Genomic DNA, 22,740 nt, shown 5'->3' with positions numbered 1-22,740 from the left:
CTACTCAAGTATCACACAAAATAAAGGTCACCGAGTTTACCAAAGAACATGTAGGTTGTTTCAAAGGCAGATAGAGCAAGACAGCTCACCTTTTTCAAGCTACCACTTGGTTTTGCCCAATAAGTATCTTAAAATAAACTCAGATATCTTTAAAATACATAGTTTCACTGCACACACAGCATACAAGTCACACAATGTTTCTCACATGTGCTGAACAAATAATAAGCACCAGAGAACAGTATCATATGGCATATGTGAAATCTCAGTGTTTTGCCCAGACTAAACAAGTAGTGTAATTTTGACCTTTTGACAACGAATCATTACAAATTTGTGCTAATCAGTTTGGACACAGCAGCAACATTGATCAGCACATATGATCAGAAGGAGAGGAGAAAACACATGTCTGGAAAATGAGGAAAATAAAACTTTTGTTGTTTTGCATCTTAAGACTTACATCCTGCATTTGTGCGTTGAAAAGCGTGCACGAAGACAACTGAAAAGACTGAATCATAACCTGAGCAACGCCCTGTGGGACACAATGTACTTCCTATGTCATGATATAATGAAATACATTTTTATTCTTAAAAAAAGGAAGAAATTATATCTGTTGTGTGTTAGTAATAAGCATTTAAAATGTCAAGGCTCACCATAGAAGTAGATATGACAATATTCTAAAATTAAACATCTGCACCTTGTCTAGTACTTATCATTCAAAGTAAGGATATTTCACATTTAAAATTTTCTCTTTCACCTCTTCAACAAAGAGAAAGCAGCAAAGTAAATAAACCAAGTTGCTACAAACACTATGAAAAACTAAGGTTTTGTTTCTTTAAAAAGTTTAGACAGGTATCTCTGGTATAGGGAGAGTACTGCAATTCAATCACATTCTATCCTGGGAAATCCCCTCTTAAACACATAATCAAATAAAGTTGTGATTATTTTCCACTAGGCCACTCAAATAAACATTTAATCTTAAAGTTACTCAATCCAAACCTGCTCTGCTGTGGTTGAAATTCACTCTGTACAAGCTGTGGCCGACAAAAAGTCAATATTTTTCTAAAATATTTGCCCTCTTTTTAGCTGGGTCATAAAAAAGCAGCAAGTCTGGAGGCATGAAATTGTAGATGTCTTGCAAAGTTTCTGTACACCTACACTTTGACATTTAAATAACATTTTACCTAATCTGTTCTGCTTCTATAAACAAGATGCCTCATGCTTACATATATACACATTTTCCTCTTCTGCACTTGTGTTGTTCAAAACTTACTTCTGACTATAACCTCTAAAATCTGAAGGACCTGTGGGGTACTTACCACTCATAAAAGCACTGTAAATAAACCTGCTGTAGAAAATTACCATTCTTTTTCAGCACAGCACACGAAACATTCCACTTGACAGTACAAACCTGGGAACCGCTGCTCCTACATGTCTACCCAGTTTAGTCTATGAGATGTGATATGGGAGTACTTGAAGGAAGAGAGCAGTACGTAGGGTTAGTTTGAGTTAAGTTCCATATTCACTCAACAACAACAAGAAGTGAAATCATCAAGCTGTGTGAATACTGCTGCCTTTTGTATTTTAGTAGCTTGAAGCTGCCGTTGTTACCTGAGCATGCTGGCTTTGTGCAAGCTCCTCTTTCTTGCGTTTCATGAGCTCTTTTCTCAGCTCTTTTGGTGCTTTCTCCACTTCACATAAAACCTACAGTGTATATAAGCATGCAGAAGGTGGCAAAAAGAACACTTTTTCTCCACAGCAAGCATTACTGTGAACACAGGACATGCAGGTCAAGCACTAGAGGTACTGGGAAGCATGCATTACTTCAGTGGCAGGGATGTTAGTTTAGTGAAAAGAGCTTAATGAAAAGAGAAGGAACAGTAGGTGCTTTATGCATGCCAGCAGTGCAGAAAGGAGGGATGTGCCAGCCGCTTTTTGCATGCAAATGCTGCCCAGTGCTCTCAGAAATGGAATCTCTCGCTTGTGTTTCCATGCAGCAGCCAGATGAGTCAATAGTTAAGAAAACCACCACCTGCAAAAGTGGTATTTTCTTGAAGTACTATGGCAAAAGGACTACAGAGTATGTTTACCTCATAGTAAAACTGTGAAAAACAGCTGGAAGTTTAAAAAACTTCCATGGAAAACCAGCTATTTCTGACACTGTCTATAACTTAAATTTACAAGATGCCATTATTAGTGTCTCCAACCATAAATGACATCTACACAGGTTATGTCTTTAAAATAATAATACAAGCAAACAAAGTATTATTTGGTTGCAAGTGTTTGGTTCTAAAGAATTTAAAGCAAAACCCACCAATAACTACGTTTTCAAGAAACTATTTGTGACAGTATGCTGGGATGGAACGTGTTTCAGTTCAAGGTGAATTAGACTAGATTAGCTGAAAGATTCTAAATATAACCTGGCTAAATCAACTGACTATTAATCTGTTAATTTGCTAATGTGTTTTATTTGGTTTTGAGACTTATAAAAATGTAGCATTGCATACTCCAGTGTAGCATGGATAGTTTTAGAGCACCAGCTGCATTTTCCTTCAAACTCTACATCGCCTTTTTAAGCTTTAAACACAAAACTATGCACCCAGAAACAAATGCCTGTTTGTTTAATAGTGGAAGCATCATAAGAAAACAGAGTCCAAATCACCACATGCTACTCCTGTTTCCATGAAAGAACTGTTTTTAGCTCAGAGCAATAAGTAAAATTCTCCCGCTTTCCCATGTAGGACCCAATCACCAGTAAATAGAGAGAGACTCAAAAATGCAAGAGGTACCGCAAAAGAAGAAAAATTGTTATTTACATTTGAGCATACGGTTCAAACTGAATACAACTTATTTCTTTAATGCAGTTTTGTGCTACAGGATCATTCTATGCAAAAGCATGGACACTACAGCTTTCTAAAGAAATCCGAGTCTAGTAACTATTAGAGGAAACACTAGAGCCATTCATATATAAATGGGCACTACACAATTGATCCAAAAATGAAATAAAACAGCTTTTAAGATGCGAAATCCACACGGAACTAAATCACCTTCTTTTACTCTCATGCAAGCAAATTAATAGCACAAGGTGTCATTGTCAATTGTCATTCATTTTGCCTTAAGTGTATGACATGTATGAGATAACTGCAGAAGATTTTAGGTTATCCACACTTCTCTCTCCTAGCTTTCTTTTTGGAGCTAAAAAGCCAAATCCATGTTACTGCTCTCACTTCATATAAAGAAATTCTAAACAATAACACATACGCTCAATGAAAATCTAACAAATTACTCTAACAAAAAAGAAACATATCTGAAATTAAAGTGGTTCTCAGTAATAATCAAGACTGTATTATTGTCTTCAAAATTCTAATCTGATAAGTATTTACTAAGTACCCATAGCTGGATTTGTTTAAAGTAGAAAGCTCAAACATTTTCCACAATCTTTAAGAAAATACTTTTTCTTGATTTAATATGAGAGAAAGTATTTTATTAAATATTCTGTGAAAAATAAAGTCTACTAACTTGGTGATGTTTTCTCGATTAAGTCAATACCTCAATCTTCCTGTTAGCTGTTTGTATTTCACTTGAGGCAGTAAAACAAGAAACAATATTGACTGCTAGTAACACTTCCACAGGTCAGTTGACAAGGCTTCTGGGAGACCTAATCTCAACTGTTTACTATGCCCATACTCCTTATTTTCTATATTGTCATCATCTCTTACCTCTTTTTTCTTGTTTTTCAGCACGTTCTGGAATTTGGACAATTCCTTCTCCTGTTCTGCTTTGATGCGTTTTGCTTCATCGCGTAAGCGGTTCGTGTGCTCCTGCTCCAGGCGCTCTATCGTCTGCTTCTGCTGCTTCTCTAGGTTTTCTATTTCTTGATCATACTGTCGCTTCTTACTCTGTGAAAATAATTTGGCAGTTTTTTTTGGGAAACTAAGTTCTGTTCAGTGCAGTGCTGTACCGCAGCAGGGCACGGCCCTGATGAACTGTTCCGGCAGGCAAGTTCCAGCATACAAGCTGGGCACCCCACGATGCAAAATACTGCTTTTTATTAACAACAATGAAGGCTAAGCTACAGCCATCATAAAAAGAAACACCTGATTGCTGCTAGCAGTATTCTGCCTACTCCATCAAGATGTTGTATTTTAAGAGCAGCAAAATCCAGAAACTCACTGTCATTTCCTGTTCAAAACGTCTGAACATCTGTTCTCGCTGTTGCAAAAGCTTATTACTGAGTTGCTGTTGGGCTCTCTGCTCCTCTTTCTGAAGAAGTCGTAGTTCTCTTAGCTCTTGACGTCTAATAAGGAAAAAGAATCACTTAATATTGATGGGAAAACAAAAGAAGAGGAAAGACAAAAAGGAGCATCTACAATTTAGGTCCAGTAAAACTAGTTTTGAATTGACTGTCGTATGAAGAAACACTTCACATTCCTTTCTACTAAAAAAATACCGTAAATTAATCCCTAAGTATTTCTGGAATAAGATCACCAGCTGCCTTTTTTTATTCAAAGAGAAAAAAAATTAGCTGCCAACGTCTTGAAAATTTTACTTACACAAACACTTACCGTAGGAATCGCATTTCTTCGCTTTTGGAGTCATTTTCAGTAACTATTTTTGATGTGGTTACACTCACTTCTACTCCATCAACGACAAACTTCCGAGTTTTCTTTAACGTTTTCTTCTGTCTTCTAGTTTCCTAAATAAAGCATTGTTAAGTTATTCTGTACATTCTTTTTCCTCCTTTTTCTTATTAAATTAGATCAAATATTTCTGTAAATGTCTACTCTATAGTAATCTGGAGTTCTTCTCACTTATCAGGTATCTCACTAAGCAAGTGAGAACTTAAAAAATTCTAATAAACTGAAACTTTCTTTCATCAGCAAAGGAAAACTGTAATTATTGATTATCCAAATTTCCAGAAGAAAAAAATTAATCTAGATAAACTCTGAACAAAACTGATGCAGTTTTATTTTCACGAGCTGAAGACAGCTACAGTTCCTGTTTGCTTTCGATCATGATTTTCCCAGTCACCAAAAAAAGACATTTAATTCTGAAAAACAGTTCCAAACCAGAAAATAATTTACTCACCTACTTACTTCTGCTTTGGAAATAAATGAGCTAGTCTAATTTTTTTATGCATACATATCAGCCAAAAATCATGTGATGAGATTGCTGACAACTGAAGAAATCTCAATTCTCAAAGCTGCTGTTCTTTCATTATAAGAGAAGAGACACCCCGGCTGAAACTGCATCTCCACTGTGTCAGGGCTACTGCAAACACCCTGAAATCATGTTTAGCACAGCTATGCCAAGTTATGGGGTTTTTGTTTGGTTAGTTTTCTAGGTTTGTTTTTCTTCCATTCAAACCCATGTTACACAGTTACTACCTTTATATGGCTATAATTATATTAGTATACAGATATAAATAAAGTTCATAGCCTGGAATGTGATTCCTCTGAATAAGCTCATTCATACTGGCATTGCTGCATTGACACAGCACAACCACAGCAGCAGTGTTTGGAATAAACAAACCCAACAGAATATCTGCCTTGGATCTCCCAAATCTAAACAGAGAGACAGATGATGGAAGCGACAGGAATTCAAGATAAGATTAGATGTCACAGGAGATTTTTCCCATTAAACAGGGATTCTGTGTTGAGTAAGGTATTGAACTTGTCTTCTTGAATATCAGCTCTGAACTACAACCATTCACAATTCTTCACATTTAATATTGTTAGAATTCCTGTTATATGCTAGTCCACATTTTTAAAATACAATTATGCAATAATTTAAGAAAATAATTAGCATAAATGCCAAAATACAGACATTGTCATACCGTGCAATTTACAATACTTTGGTTTCTACAAAGTTAGTTTTGTATTTATGTGCCATACTAGTTTCTCACTCAACACTTTTCTTTGTTGCAAAAATTAAACTTGGAAATAATTTTAGGGTCACACCTCACATGAGAATTTATATTAAAAAACATAGGATTGCTTACACTTACCTGTAAAGATATTGATCCTGTCTCTTTGTTCTTACTAAGGAAACTAGAAATGGACAAGTTCAAATCAATGCTGCTGTTATCAGCTGTAGAACCTGTGCCTGAATCGGCATCATTTTCCTTCACATTCTCCGACTCTACCTGCTGGGAAGTCTCAGTATTGCCTTGATTATCTGTTTTGACTTTCTCATTTTCTTCAGTGCTAATACTAATACTGGGGACTGGAGTGACTTCAGAGTCATCACCTTGTTCATTGACAGTATTTTGAAGCTTATCCTTCATTACTTCATCAGAAGTAACTTCTAAACGTTCTTTGTCTGTCTGAATGTTGTTTTCCTGGATATTCTCAGGTCTGCACTCTCCTGAATTTTGGTCCATATCAGTCAGGTTATCCATCACTTTATTAGAAATATCCTCAGGCTTGCTCTGTATTGCCTTCTGGTCTACGACATCTTTTCCAGAGTCTTTGATCTTTGTTTCCTCTGTGCTGCTTATATTACTAATATCCTCATTTTCACTTTCTGCCAGTTTCTTGTCTACTTTGATCACTTTATCTTGGCTTTCTGATAGAGTTTCTTCAGAGCTGATTATCTCATGGACCTGCTTAGCCTGACTTTCCACTGGCTTATCCTCCAGCTCAGGTATTTTATCCCCATCACTGATCGGTGTTTCAGCAATATCACCTATCTCCTTAATGTTGTCAATTCCATGCTTTATTAGTTCCTTTTCTTCATCAGACCCTTCGACTGTAGCATTAGGTAGAGTTTCTGTAGTGGTGTCTATTGTTGCCTCTTTCTGCTCCTCATTTTTATTTTCCTTTTGCTCTGCATCTGTATTTTCTACAGGGACCTTTTCTTCCTTAAGTCCCGAGAGATCTGTTCTGTTCTCCTTCTCTTCTTTTTCACCAGTTTCCTTAGAAATGCCTTCTTCAGTTTCTACACTATTTTCAGTTGTGGGTACTACTTTCAGTTTATTATCTTCTGTCTGTTCATTTGCTGTGGAATTTTCTTTCTCTATTTTTAGGTTGGGTTCATTCTTTATTTCTGGTTTTGTTACCACGTCAAGTTCTTTCCCTCCTTTCTGGGGTTCTGTATCCTTATGTGGTTTTTCCAAGCTTTCTGTGTCCTTTTCTGCTGGCATTATTTTGCCTTCCTCATCTTCACCAGTTGGCACAGAACCGTTTTGCACTTCCACATCGTTAACGGTAGTATTGCATATCTTATCAGCTGTTTTCCTAAATTTAATGTCCTCAGATTCATCCCCAGCTGTTTTGTCCTCAATTGTATTACTTCCTGTTTTCTCAGAGAGAGATTCCAGGACAGAGGCATTCTGTGAAAGTTTATCCTCTTCAGAGCTGGCAATGCTAAGGTCGGAGGATGCACGCTTTTCTGCAGGTAACTGCTAAAAAATTAAAGGAAGAGAAACACTTAAACATTTTGTAACTTAAGCAAAGCACAGTTCTATGGAAGAATACCTGAACAGAGATTAATATTGTATTTACAGGTAAAGAATTTGATAACCTCAGAGTACTTCACTTGGCATTACCACAGAACAAGTTCACGAAATGCAGACAGGCCCTGAACAGAAAGTTTCATAAGAACCCTCTTCCATATGTCAGAATTGAATAAAATACACTATGATTGAGGGAAAGGCATTATGGTCATCAGCCACTCTTCAAGAGTCTTTTTCTTTTCACATTGTTTTTTTTTTTATCAGTTCAGTTCCTCAATAGTCCCAGCTACAGCTGGATTTGAAAGACACGTCTGTGTGCCAGTTTGGCTAGAAAAAAAACTGTGTAGCTTCAGTTAGTGCAGCACTGATAAAATGAAATTTTAAGACCTTCTTCTACTTCACTTTGTGTTCTTTGTTAAAAATGCCTGAAATTTTTTTATCTATTTTTTAATCACTGTAAAACTCCATTAAAATGGTGACAACTTCTAGCAGATCTGATTAAGTGGCAATACAGAACTAGAACAGAAACAGTTACCTCACTGTAGAAACTGCTACTGTCAGAATATGAATGTTATCAGATTACATACAGACATACAAAAGAATATAATAATAAAGTACCATTTTAGCCATAATTGATCTTTCACTCTTCAAAGTGATTGTGATATCTCTCTGTCTGTATTTACTGTCAGAACCCTGTAATTTGCAGATCAGGCTCCTGATTTGCCACTGGGAACATCCCAGGTTAGCTGTTGCAGCAAGCATGGGTTTGATCATGCAGTTCTTACTTTACGGGTTTCCCAGGCATACCTAAAACAATTCCTTTTAAGTCAAAATTGCATTTCAAATATTTCTTCACAGAATTATTCTAGAAGCTTAGTGTTGATCTCCAAGAAGTGTTTAAAGTTACCACAAGTAACTAATGTGAACGCATCTACCTCACAGTTCTTAAAATGCTGCTTTTGAGATATTTAACTGAGTCACAGGTGGACCTCACTCCAGCCCTCCTAGGGATTGATGGCTTAGCAGCTTGTCAGTGGAAGGAGGTGGTGGATGATCCTTAGGAGATAGAGAATAAGTCCTGGAGGAAGCTTGTGGGAATGAACACTTGGAGATTTGCTGGGGTGGACTGGGAGTGGGGTGTGAAGGTCAGGGGACATGAGTAGTGTGATGATGGGAGAAAAGGAAATGAAGGGATCTGCTCCTGCATTTGGCTCCTTCACCAGGGCTGGTAATGGCAGCTCCTGACAGTGCCAGGCACTTGCACCACTCAGGTCAGGAAGCACACGGCCTGTGCACTCTGCAACCTGCCACCCCAGCACTCAACACTGGGGCCTTCCCCTCTGAGCAACCCTATTCACGTTATAAGATTCTTAAAGCATCTCCAGAAATACATCCATAAATGCAATCCTGCCTTTGTAAAATATGGGGGTTTTTGTTTTTCTTTTTTTTCTTTGACAGCCACACTGTAAAACCTAGTTTACAGCATAATAGTCAAATACCTTTCTTAGTCTTCTAAACACTTCATGGAATACAAATGCACATTCACTCATTCATCTAGTCATTTTGACTTAAAACCATTTACACAAAAATCAGTATCCCACTTCTAAAATATCACATATATATGTAAAAAATGAAGATGTTAGTCTTTATTAGTTATTATTTATTACTAGGAGTTTAAGAACATGCTAATTTTGAAATTGTTGACTACTTATTTTGTAATAAGGTTGGAGTATGTTTATGTTGTTATTTTTAGAAGACTTCTGCAAAAGTCAGCTAGTACATCAGAAACAGAATTCTCCATGGTAAGCTGGAGATTGCATATTTAAAAAAGCAAATTTTAAACTGACCAGAGAATTCTCTGTTTCCTCTTCTTCATCTTCATCTTTACCATCTTCAACTTCTTCTGTAACTTCAGCCTTAGCTTCTGCAATCAATTCTCTTATTGGTTTATTGGAAGTAACAGTAACAAATGGATGCTTGTGAAAATAAAAAAATAAGCACAATATTAAGTGTTGACTTGCTAAGTTGAAAGAATATACAACTTCATAGAAATGTTATTGTGGTTCTCTTAAATTTGAAGATTCACAATTAACATTAATCATAACTGTCCTAATACATTTTTTCTGCTGAAGTCATAAAATCAAAACATTTGTATTCAAGCATATCGCGTAAGCAGTCTAACAAACTTGCTAAAAATATAAATAATTCATTTATACTGACCTTTTTCACAATCCAAAGAATAGAAGTAGAAATATTTTTAAAAAGGTTATTTTTCTTGGAAACAACTTTCATTTCAGTTCCACAGTTAAGTTATTTCCTGATAAGCTTTATCTAGGATGACTCTTTCTAGAAAAAAACGTGCTTTGTCCTTAGAAAAAACAAACTGGAATTCTATTCTTTTTCTTTAAGAGCAAAGAGGTACCTGTTCTCCTACTGTCTGAATCTCCTTTCTCTGCTTGGCCCTGCTGCTTAAATCTACTCAACACATGCCAGATGGATTGTGGATGAGGTAAATGCGCGCTGACGTTAAACAGAATCAAATGTACCTGGTCACGTCTATTCCTGTTCAGCTGTTCTGCAGTGACAGCATTACAGGGAGGGCTGAGTGCTAAAGCTTTTGGAACACCTGTCAGCAACTGACTGCACACGGAAATATCTCCTTCATCCACTATAGCTATCAAAGCATAATTACTTACACGAAGTAATTAGCCATATCACATCAAAATATGTTAAACAAATAATCTGATCTGCACTTGGTATCAATTACCCAAATTTTATCAAATAAGGATCAATGCATCAATTTTAAAAGCAGGTTGTGCATGAACACTCGATTTGAAATAATTTAAATTGTTACTGTAATACTGCTCTGCTTTTAAAAAATACAAAATATGCTTGCCTTTAAACAACAGTTCTGAACAATTTACTCTTCCTACCTGTAACAGTTGAGTTGCACTCCACCTTGCATCTACATTCTTTTCCAAACATTTCTTCAGAAAATCTTTAAAATCTGATGACCTACAAGAAAAGCAAACAGGTAGTGGTTGTTCTTCTGTCTATTCAGACTAGCATATACTGAAATATTCTTTTGCTTTCCCATAAATCTACACTGCAATTCCAGGTTCTTCTACTGATTCAGGGAAAAACGAAGAGTACAGGAATGCCAAGACCAACATGACACAAATACAACCTTTAAACTGTTTGCCCATTAATAGAAGAGTTCATCTTTTGTTCTGCATTTTTAATACATCACATCTACTACACCACTAACTGAATCATGTAAAGATATTAAATTGACCAACTAGATAATGCCTTTTAAAATATTTTCTTAGTATAAGAATGCTTTAGTCTGCTTTTACACAATCTCTTTTCAGATGGTCTTCAGATCTGTTACTGCATTTGTAAAAAGCTATTTCACACACATTTTAATGCAAAATCTGCATAGTACTTCTGTATAAAAGTTTCTATACAGAACTATGACAAAAAGACCATAGTTCCAATTGTGGGAGCAGATTATATGTGTGTGTACACATGTACAAACATACACACAATATAAAACCAGACCACAAAGTTCAACAAGGTTATGCTCACGAATATGAAGTTTAGCAAACAGATGACTTGGCATGCCTTGTACTCAAAACCTACAAACTAGGAACATAGTAAATAAAATACTAACCATTTTGAAGGCTGTGCTAACGTGGGAGGATCAGATTTTGCAATTTTCAGAAGCACTCGCATGGGATTTAATTCATGATGAGGTGGCTCTATTTGAGCCATTTCTATTAAAGTAATGCCAAGAGACCAAATGTCAGCCTTATAATCATAAGGCCTGTCTTTAGAGGTCTCACACATTACTACTTCTGGAGCCATCCTGCAAAGAGAATAATGAAGTACTGGATTAGAGAACGCATTCTGATCCGTTCTGAGAACATTCTAAATACACACAGTCACTGAAGCATTTTAAGCAGCATATTCTACCCTCACTTAATATATTTACACAATATTTACCAAGCTTGTAATAATAAAATTAAAGGTAATATTAAGTTATTAGTTTTTACTAAAAAGTCAGCAAAACAGTGTACTCACCAATATGGTGTACCAATAAAAGAGTCTCTTCTTTGTATTGTTCTTGTGTTTTTAGCTGATACTCCAAAATCCGCTTAAAGCAAACAGCAAAATACTATTAATGGGGTGGTGGAAAACATATTATATTTTTTATTTTACAATTGTCTTTTAAATGTTATATGTTCCAGAGCAAACATTGTGCAGTATTAAAACTTCAAAGTGAAATAAAAATATTGTGCTTTAATAGCTAAGTGCCAAGGTTTTAGAGCATTTCTAGTACAGGACCTTGATTAAAACTTATACTCCATTTCTAAAACAGAAAGTAATGCTACTGTTGGGCTGTGTGGGAAAGAGCAATATATGTATTTACTATAGGAATAGCTGATTCAAATTATTTTAATTAGAAACTAGTTTCTTTAGCCTATGCAGTTGGTATTCATGACATTAATTCTCTCATTAATTCAACAACTCATTCAATTTTTAATTTCAGGACTCAAATTCTCATGAAGGAACATTTTTCCTTTATCTTGCAGGTTTATTTTCACATGATTTTCACTTTACATCAAATATCGGAAAGCTTACATATCCACCTTTGATGTAATATCCAACCAAAACTCAACTTTATCTTTGCAATTACTTGTCTACAAAGCACTACATTTCTCACTTAAAAAAAAAAGATATTTGAATAACTGTCGTATGCTTATTATAGATGTAATTTTGTTAATGAAGATCTAGAGATTAGAGCAAAGGGACAAAAACAGCCATGTGTCCATCTTTAATCTGTACAAAATTACTTGATGGGCTCAACACTTGAGAAGTCTAATTCTGCTCTGCAAAAAAAAATAAGGACTTTTGCAATGGTTCAAATGCAAAATCTGAAATCTTGAGGGACTAGAGATACTGAAATGATAAAACTCAAATCCTTATACAAATAAAATGCAATGAAGGAAATTTGTCATTTATGTATCTGTATAACAAGGAATTACCCATTTCTGTGCATAGCAGAATCAAAATACAAATAGTTTAAAAGTAGTAAAAATGCTCCTTCAAATGATGCTGTACACTTCTCAAAACTAAAGCAAATCTTTGCAAACCTGAATGTATCACTAAATGTAAGTGTGGCAGAAATCTCCCTGTGGTCTGAACTGTTAAATAGTATCTTGACAGCCTGCAAGGTGCTGTGTATCAGCTAGGCTTGACAAAACCTTAAAATAGTTCTAAGTCTGTGTGAGGAGAAGCCAGGTCATGTGAGGAAATGAACAGAAACAAATGACTTTCTCTGACCATGAGACTCCTGCTATGATCTGTGGTTTCTTTTACAGCAGTACTAAGAATCTCAGATGGCAGTTCCATTACATTTAAAAATAAGGCCTATGACCCCCAGTCCATCACTAATCTTCAAGATTTGTAGAAAAGCTAAAACAATAGTTACATGTACTTGCAGATTAAAAGAAAGCCAGATGCAAGGAATAGAAGTACAAGCAACATTCTTGAGCAAGGGGATTCATGCAAAAAGCACAGACACACTAAACTGATCAATATAGCAAAGCAAGTACTTAAACATTCTCAACTTCTTAACAGAGATGATGCACTGAACCTTGCTGAGACTGTGCCATCAATACGACATATTCAGACATATTTCTGAAGTTGGACATTACTTGTTTACATTTAAAAGGATTGTGTGTAGCAAAGCTGGGAGTTCAGAGCCCCAGTTCACTGTGCTGATATTCTGATTCCCCTTACCTTTACCCTCTGTGTAACGTGCTTCCACAGAAATACAACTAATCACACACACCATGCAGAGAGAAGGTTCTGAAACCTGAGTGTGAACTGCAATGTCATGGAACTATGCCATGGGTAGAGCCACTGTAAAGGCTGACAGCTTATACACATTTGCCCCTGAAACAAAGTGGATCCAGATAATTCCTCTCCTTTCCTGGCTGAATGAAGGGAGGCTATTCACCACCAGTAGTCCTTTGTCAGTTCTATATGGAGGAATCCTCACGGATTCCCTATCAAATCAGAGTGAAAATGTGGATGACTGCTTAAATTCAGATTAAAGAAACAGGAATCAACAATAGTAAATTTGTATTAATTTTCCTCCAGACTGTTCTGTCCTAATTTCAGGGTAAGAAACAATTGACCAAGACACAGAAACACTAAGATGACTAATTAAGATAATTACTCCTCTCCAACAAAGGAAGAGACAACAGCACTAGGTACTGATTTTTGGTGATAGTAAAGAATGCTCATTTTCCAAACAAACGATTTCAAAGGGAAGTTCTGATGTTACCATAGTAAAGGCAACTGTAAGTAAGAATGTTATACTAAGAAACAGTAGGAGTTGGGTCTGACTGTAGGCAACTTGGTGCAGATACTGACATGACTCCTACCCCTGCTGATTTTGGAGTGTGAAAGATGTGTCAAGTATCATCAGGATATCTGCTCAAGCTTTTTCTTTTCTTGATAGTAGCAAACCACTTGCTTTTGAAAAACCCTTCATTGCTAGATTGGTATTTCAGTAGGTAAATAATGAACTCTGACAAACTGCAGCCTGAGGAAAACACAATTAAAAGACCATGCCAAGTTCTGGGAAAGTCTTTTATATGCAACATTCTTACCTAGTTTAATGTCTCCATCTAATGTGAAAAGAATATTGCCAGCCTTTAGATCTCTGTGGATGATCTTATTTTCATGCAAGTAGTTCAGTGCTTCCAGTGTCTGCCTGCACACCACTTTGATCTGGGGCTCTGTTAATGGCCTTTCAAGCTCTACAAGACAGAGACAGAAATAATCACAACATTTCTGCATTTTACGTTATGTGTTCATAGCAATCAGCATAGCAATATATGTGAAAATTAATTTATCTGACAGACTCTAAACATCACATGTCAGAAAAAAATTCTATCTTATAATACTCTCTCCTTTCAGAAAAAATTTCATGCCTTGAACCCAAAGGCCTCTCCATTATCAGTTATGCATACCCACCTCTCTGAACTGTGAAACAGCTATATAGTTTACAGATTGATTCTTCTATGTGGTACACAGAGATGCTAAAGACCAGATCCTTTACTTAAATGGTATTAGTATTCACCTAATTTGAGGAATAAGCACAGAAAAAAAATCTAACTTGAAGGTAGATGCAATATTACGAATTATCTCAACCTAACCTGGAAGGTGGCAGTGGAAGAGGAAAAATGAGGTCCTGAAAAGGGCTCATACAGACTATGTTACAACAACAGAGATCTTCATAAGCATTTGAAAACAACTCTTCACATTTACTCAAAGGATTGAAACAAAAATGTTGTTAGAAAGTAAACAAACACTTTAAAAATGAGAGAAAATAAATCTAACTTAAGAAGTTACAATGTCCATAGATATAGGTGTAAATACCCCAACGTTCAACACATACAGCACATCAATTACAGAAATATTTGCATATCAAAACAATACTCAAACAAAATAAGTCTTACAATATATATTATCATTTTAAGGTGTTAAGTTTATTATTTGAAACAATTTATTTACCCAACATGACTGCATCTACAGCTCCTCCTGCACAAAATTCGATCAGGATCTGTATTTAAACAAATAAAATACAGGAATTAGAAATTAAACAGTTCCACTGAACTGAATCATCAATTAAGGGAGCATTACTGAGAGATCAGAGTTTCAGACTATTTTGCCTCTACAAATTACTTTACTAACCTGCAAAATATTGGTATTGTTACCCAGCTAAAAGTAGGGCTGTGATGCTCAAGCAAATTATTTGAAAAATACTTGGAGATCCTCAGACAAAAGTTTTAATCCAAATATAAAATAGCATAACAAAACATAATGAAACAGTCAGCTTAAACCTACTCCTTGTAATGTGATTTACATAATCCTTGCCAACTCATTTCTTGATTATTAAGCTCTACTTCTATACTATAATCTCCCTGACTGAAAAGTCCAAGAGCTAAATGATTTTCCATTAGCAGATGCTATCTCCTATATTGTTTCAGACAAGATGAAAACACAGAAAAATACTCTTAAAAGCTAAAGAAAATTACTAAATTCAGATGTTTACATTAATTTTCCTTCATTTTCATTCATGCCTACAATACATCAAGGCTTTTATCCCAGAATATACTAGAACAAGTCCATCTCCAGTTCTGAGTTGCATTTGAAACAAAAATAAACTGCAACTCTTTTGGAATACAAACTATGCTGACACAAAGGACAGAAAGTACATACACAAAGCAAAGAGAGGGTAGACAAAGGGAATGAGGAGAGCAAGAAAGAGGAAAGGTCATTCAAGATTGATACCCCACTCTTCCATATGTGTTTTTTCTTTGATTTGAATTTTAAACATTAAATTGTAATTTTCAGCCTGACAGATAACGAGTATTTCTTCTCAGACAGTCAATATTCTGGGAAATAATATCCTATTCTTTTTCTTTAGAGTAATTTTAAAATCAGAGTATTGTTGCCCATAAAAGAGGAAATCTCAAACTATACTTTATAGCATAACACTTATAGATACACCACTTATGTCACATATTACTTCAAATTACTATGGCAATTAATCCCCACAACAATGACACCAACAAATTTATTTTAGAATGCAACTCTTTTTAAGGCCTTTAAACATTATTCCATTTACATGCTTCTACATGCCAAGTAAGTCAAGTGTGGGAAATTGTAAATAAGGAATTTATTTCTCTAAATTTGCTGTTTGAGCTGACAAAGGTCTCTTTGATCAAGAAGTCATGTTTCCAAACCCATAAAGCAACAGTGTATTATTTTACATCCAACTATCATTCTTCTCTGGTTTCCCCTCCACTAAATTGTGTTTACTCACCACATCATTAAGTTTTCTCTTTGTTGCTTTCATACCCTTGCATTACACTGTAACTATGTAGCTACAACTTTATTTTCAAACTATTTACTCCTCTATCTTCATTCTGCCAGCAAAGCCTATCCACTGTTTCATATTCTGCCTCTATGCATCCTCGCTTTCATACTGAACTTTTTTATAGGATTTTTTTTCACTATTCCACTGTTTTATACAAAATCCTTTTAGTCTGCATTAAGATGACAAAGTTTTAAGCTTAGCAAAGTAAATGTAAATGAGGAAATACAGTATTACACATCCATCGTCTTCATGGCTAAAAGATAAAGCTTATTCATAAGACTCCAAAGAAAATTTTCTTTTATTTGTTTTAGGTATCTTTTTTTAAGTATAAACTTTAAAAAAACCCCACACATGCATTCTTTGTACAATTCCAAAAGCACTTATAAATATTGCATTGGATCACCTAGAAGAAAAAACTGTCTTGTCACAGCTAAAGCTATTCCAGTGAACACACAGGATACAGCAGAGGAGTGATGTGTAGTCATATGTATGCTCACCACACATCAAGGGTCTAATACCTCAGGTTTAAGTAAATTAATTATGGTTCAAGTACTGGTAAATTGTCCTTCCTGGAAGTGCCAACAGATTCACTCATATCTAAAATACATACTTCACAGGCTGACCTTTTCAGCACATTATTTATTCTTCAGGTGTGGATTCTGAATCTCACTTTAAATTGTACTAATGTAATTAAAATTTGAGTCCTGCTGCTACAAATAAGCACCAATTAAGAACTCTCTCAATACACCAAAATGAACTGCTAATTTCCACATTTTAGATTCAAACCCCTGACCAAATGACTCAGTGTAGCACAATTTTTTAGTGACTATTTCCTAAATCATACTCACAATTTAAAAATTAGTTTTGAAACCGAGTAGTTATCCCAACATTGACAAGCCAGACAAAATGTGATTGACAAATGATCTATTAATAAAGAAAAAACTGTAATTTCAATAACCTTTTGAAATAAGTAAAAACACTTAGAGAAGGAAAAATACCTACCCACAGATTGTTTTCATAGTAGAAAGCATCTAGGAGCTTGACAATATTAGGATGATCACAGGATGCTAAAATATCAATCTCCACCATGTAATCTTCAAGTTCTTCTTCTGATTTAGTATCTATCACCTTTGCAGCAGCCAGAACTTTTGTTTCTTTGTTCTGAGCCTGTAAAAGAAAAGGCACAGCAAACATATATACATGAATTTCACCAGATAACTGCACCAGCAAAAACCCCCACAAACAAACCAACCCTCTCCTGACAGTTCTGTGCTGTTTTCCTACCTCTAGCTTCCTTCTCTACAAAAAGAGAACATCTGCATATTAAAGAGTAGATAAAATCCAGAAACAATGAAAGACAAGAATGTAAAAATACTTAATTCTCGTCCCACTCTTTAAACCATCATACAGTCAATGGGGTCACTCCAGCTTGGTGCTAAAATGAAGTTTCGGGCTGCTCCCCAAAACACCATCTGTTAACACTTGGCAAGGAGTATGAAGTAGCCTCCACCTTCTGACAGTCCCCACCTTGTGGCAGCACCGCTCTTCCCACAGCCACACAGAGAACCTGATCCTCAACCAGGAACCAGCAGGTTGCCCCTCTTCAGCCAGGGGCTGTATGCAAGCTCCCAGGTTAAAGAGCTGCCAAGCCATCATTAGTTTGTCTGGGCTTTTTGCTCTCTTTGCTTCAGAAGTCTGGGAGGACTCCCACAGATGGGGACTCATGGAAAGTGGAATGCTGGAAATGCTGCCAACCTCTACTTTATTACTTCTCACCCTAAGACGAGCAAGCTGGAATTGCTGCAGTGATACAGTCAACTACAGAACCAATAAAACAAGGAAAGGGAAAACCAAACCAAGGGAAAGAAACCCCCAAACATTTCTGCTAGGCATTTAAATATTCCTTGGCTTTTTTTTAAAACATAAGAAATGACAATCGGTTAGGGTAACTTATTGAAATAGTAAAACACTTCAGAAACCAGTAACTGCAAATACCACTTATTCACAGAATATTGCTGAAAACTAATGCAGCAAAACTAGGTAAGGCTAGATTTTTTTTAACATGAGGGAGGTAAAGCAAATACTAAACACACAGCCTATATACATGTGCATACATATACGAAAACACAAAATTATGTACAGTCTCTAATAATTGTCTTGCAAGTTATGTTTGAAAAAATACTAAATTCCAAGTTGCAGTAAATTTAAATAAGAAGGTATATTTTTCTCAAGCCATCATAAAAACACTACTTTGTCAGGGCATTTCCAGTGGTTATCTTATCTTTTGCCTCTGAATCAAACAAGTGTAGGACTGAAGTCTACTTCACCCATTATAGGTAAAGACCATGAAGCAAAGGCCTATGTTTACTCCACTGAGTTTCTGACATTCAAATGAAATTAAATGGCAAGGAGGGAGGGACACAGGCTCTCTCCAAAGCAGGAGAAGACAAGGACCTGCAGGGGCAATTCCGACTCCTGATGTGAAGCATCACAAGGTGGTTCATCCTGTCTCTGCTGGTACAGCTGATGCACAGGGTCCAAACCCACTTGAGATCATCCCAGGACAGAACACAGCAAGAATCCCAAAACCTGAGTTTTGTTACCCAATCTCTTCATACCAGTACCAGAAAAAAGTTGCTATCAGACAGCAAGTGAGAATCATTAAGAATGATTTCCAAAGTCTAAATATTATTACTTTCACAGCTATAAATAATTCTCTCAGTGTGGCAAAAGATAATAAAATATTTAAAGATAAACATTTATAATAATATTCAGTAAAACAGCAGTAACAGCAAAACACACTTTTAAGCACAGTCCCAGCATTGAAGGTAAAGGTTTTCTGTAACATTTCTTCTTATCTCAATATTCTTTCCAAAACAAAAAACAACCAATCTTCCCAACCTCAATATTTGCCCTCCCACGTTTAACAACAAAGATAAGGAATCTGTGTAACATTACTTGAAAACAAACTACTGAGAAATTTTCCAACACGCGTTCTAATAATAAAAAGGAAAAGGTCTGCTTAGTAACGCAAACATCATTTGTTTTGGTTTCATGCTTTATGGCAAGAATCAAAGACCAACCTTCCTATTCTGGAGCTGCACTCTAAATTAAACACAAAAAGTGAAACAGATGTCTGATCAAAACAGAAACAGACTTGCTGGCTTTACCTGTGCAGAAAAATGGGCTTTAAAGCGCCTTTCTAAAGAATTCAAATTTTAACTGTAAATGTACTTTTTTGAAACATGCATGGACACTCTTCACTGTACCTTAAAGAAGGGTACTTAAAATAAAAAAATCTGAAAATCATTTTTACACAAATCTGCTTGCAAACTATAGAATGGTAACAATATTTTGCTTAAATAGAACTATCTACCTCAGGTATCAATAACAGATGTTACTGCTTTCTGATTCCGTTTCACCTCTGAGTGAGACAGGTGTTGGTAAGTTCACCTCCATGATTACACCCTCGGGAGTTCGCTGCATTTACAGCACCCATTGCTTTTTTCTATTGACTGAACACTTTGTATTTTGATTTTTCCCAGATCCTTTCACTTGAAGTAACTAAAAATCTGCTTTGAATAAGTTTCTATGATTTCCTCCTTGTGGTAGCTCTATTAAAACACCTCATTACAAAACAGAAGTTATAAGAGACAATATGATTATCTTTATGAGCATCTCAACAATTATAAACAAAACAAATGGTTGCCTTTGTTCTGACTTAAGATAGTAAAATTCTGTAGGTCTATATCCAGATTTTTTTTCCTGTTTTTAAAAGGAAAAAGCTTTAGAAGCAGCACATTTCCACTGGGTATTTCTGAGGACTGATAAAATATTACATCTGAAAAGAAATTATCCACTTTAAAGTTCTTCTTGAATAAGACAATATTCATCTCCACCCCACAATGCACTCAATAATAAATACCTATCTATGTGACTTGCTGCAAGAAGCACGTAAGAAATATGTTCTTTTGAACTGTGTAGGAAAGGATTTTACTGATCATGCATAAGATTTATGACTCAGTGTACTATGGGGAAAAAAAACCTCTTTGGATTAAGAGGAACAAAAAGCATTTACAGCTTTGTGTGGGCATGTTTGTTTTTTCTATACTTAGGCTCAAGTCTTTCTTCTGCCACAAAACATTCTCCAAAGGTCAGAGCAGGAGTGAAAATGATTGTGTAGATGCAGCCTTGATTTGCATATTCTCATTTTGCATTTGGCTACACCAACATTTAAAGTCAACCTGCCATTCATGTCACAGGACATATTTTGAAAGGGCAGATGCTCTAAGTAGCCGCAGTTTCCTACTGTATTTAAGCTCTCAACTACCAACTCAAGTTATTGCAAATGCTCTGCTTAAAATACATTCGATTCTGCTTCTGTGATAGATGATTTAAGCTTCAGTCCCATGCTAAGAAATCCAAACTGGCATTTTCAATGGTTATGTGGAGACAAGGAAGAAAGGAGGGGAAAGATTCATTAACAAAATTTGATCTTTCCAAAAGATACATACATAATGGATGAAAACTGAATTGGAATAACTCATTCCCTCAAGATGTGACTAATACAATATGACATGGATATTATTGACTACTATATGCAACTATACATAAATACTGCAATCCTTTCACTGAAACTTCTATTTGGATTATTATTTAAGGTTACTGCAGCAAACATTTTAACTCACAGAGTGAGAGAATGTTACAGCATGGTTCCTGCAATGGATGGTACAGTCTCATTAGCAGACAATGCACAGAAAAACACACTTTGATCAGGATGGATTACAGGTTTGTATAGAATAAATGATCTCTAAAATTAGAACTCGCAAATTAATTTCTCTCTGAACCTAAATCCCTCACACTAAAATGGCAATGCACATCTAATCCACAAAAATGTAAAAATATGAAAATGTCTCAGCACGAGAAAGATGAATAACCATTCTACAGAAAACCAGAACCTGCAAGTATGTGGAATTAGTAACTCCTCCCTAATAATCCTGGATTTTTGTACAGTATCATATAACTACATAGAAGATCTAGGGGCAGAGGCTTTGTGAGGAGACTGAGAGCACAATATTAAAAGGCAGGTTTACTATCTGGGCACTTGGCCAAGAAGTTGCATATTCCCAGCCTTGGACAGCAGGGAGAGCAGAGCCACCGCTCCCGAGTAATAGGATTACAGCTCAGAGATAACTAGTAACCTTTCATCTTCAGATGACCAATATGAAGTTTCAGCCTTGGTCGGGAGGGGCTGTTTCAGTTTCTTACTGTCAGTAAATGTTTCCTTCCCAACTGGGCAGCTCCTCTCCTGCAGTGCAGCTTTAAAAAATTAAACACTATTTTACAACTGAAAAAAAGCTTAGTACGTCCTTTGCCTATTGTTCAGCCAACCAGAAACAAAACTGAGATATGAGACAGAAAATTGTTCATCACTCTTCTTCCTGATGCCCGATCTCTTGTGAGATGTTATATAACCCCATGTTCTGCAAGCAGCAAAACAAATCAATTAAGAAGCTTTTCCTTTCTGACTCATTCTTCTTAACAAAACTGTAGTCATAATCATAGAGCATCAAAGTTGTCAAAAAGTGAAAAATACGCCCATCCCTATTCAACAAAAGATGTTTTCCCACATAAAAAGCTCCACTTTTGTATAAACTTGGGATTGTCAGATCTAGTTCCATACAAGCTTTCTGATGGTGCCTGAGTAATCAGTACCAAAAAACTGTCCCTGTACAATGCAAAGGCAAGAGTTGTTTCTCTGAGCTGTCCCAAAGCAGTGATCTCAGTCTTAAACATATGAATCAAGAAAAAAAATTGCTGTAATTTTAGATTTTAACGGCTTTATCAAATAAAAATGTAAGAAGTAGCGTGGCCTACTGAAACAACTACACTGGACTTTGTTTTGTATTAGTTTACTATACTATATTTAACATTGTCCTGTGCATTTTAAAACTAAAAAACCCTGCAAGATGGACCAGCATCAAGTGTTCAAACTTATTTTCAAAACCATGGAAAGGTGTTCTTCATCAGTGAATTTTATAAAAAAACCCTACCTTGACTAGTCAGATAAAACAAAGCATTCATTCTAACATCAAACATTGAGAAATGTAATCAAAAATACCAGTTTGAATTCAAGAGCAAATAGAATCTTTTGCAATATTAAATGACATTAAATTTTAACAATAAATCACAAGTTCAGTCAATGAAGAAGATGGCAATCTTCACAGATTTCTGGCAATTAAGATGAGCCAGACATTTCAAAGAAGCTATGTTATGTTGCACCAGTCTTCACTGCATAATGTTTGAAAACGTAATAAAATGAAAAAAAAAA

The 22,740-nt window shown here is 35.7% G+C and overlaps 1 protein-coding gene across 2 annotated transcripts in view; it reads right to left on the bottom strand.

Moving 5' to 3' along the window:
* Positions 1-22,740, bottom strand: part of SLK (STE20 like kinase) — a 47,114-nt gene that overhangs the window by 8,996 nt on the left and 15,378 nt on the right. The window contains exons 2-12 of one of the 2 annotated variants that reach the window (XM_018069282.2): positions 17,412-17,576; positions 15,041-15,089; positions 14,134-14,283; positions 11,534-11,606; positions 11,124-11,318; positions 10,384-10,465; positions 9,298-9,426; positions 6,002-7,399; positions 4,560-4,690; positions 4,168-4,291; positions 3,714-3,893 (exon numbers count right to left, since the gene is read on the bottom strand). In XM_018069282.2, the coding sequence (XP_017924771.1) occupies positions 3,714-3,893; positions 4,168-4,291; positions 4,560-4,690; positions 6,002-7,399; positions 9,298-9,426; positions 10,384-10,465; positions 11,124-11,318; positions 11,534-11,606; positions 14,134-14,283; positions 15,041-15,089; positions 17,412-17,576 (2,676 nt within the window). The remainder of the gene's footprint in view (positions 1-3,713; positions 3,894-4,167; positions 4,292-4,559; positions 4,691-6,001; positions 7,400-9,297; positions 9,427-10,383; positions 10,466-11,123; positions 11,319-11,533; positions 11,607-14,133; positions 14,284-15,040; positions 15,090-17,411; positions 17,577-22,740) is intronic. The other variant, XM_018069283.2, reaches the window with a different exon arrangement.

The sequence above is a fragment of the Manacus vitellinus genome, unplaced genomic scaffold (assembly GCF_001715985.3).
Source record: "Manacus vitellinus isolate BGI_N305 unplaced genomic scaffold, ASM171598v3 scaffold_15_pilon, whole genome shotgun sequence".
NCBI classification, from domain to species: domain Eukaryota; kingdom Metazoa; phylum Chordata; class Aves; order Passeriformes; family Pipridae; genus Manacus; species Manacus vitellinus.
This window is presented reverse-complemented; position numbering and strand designations above follow the sequence as displayed.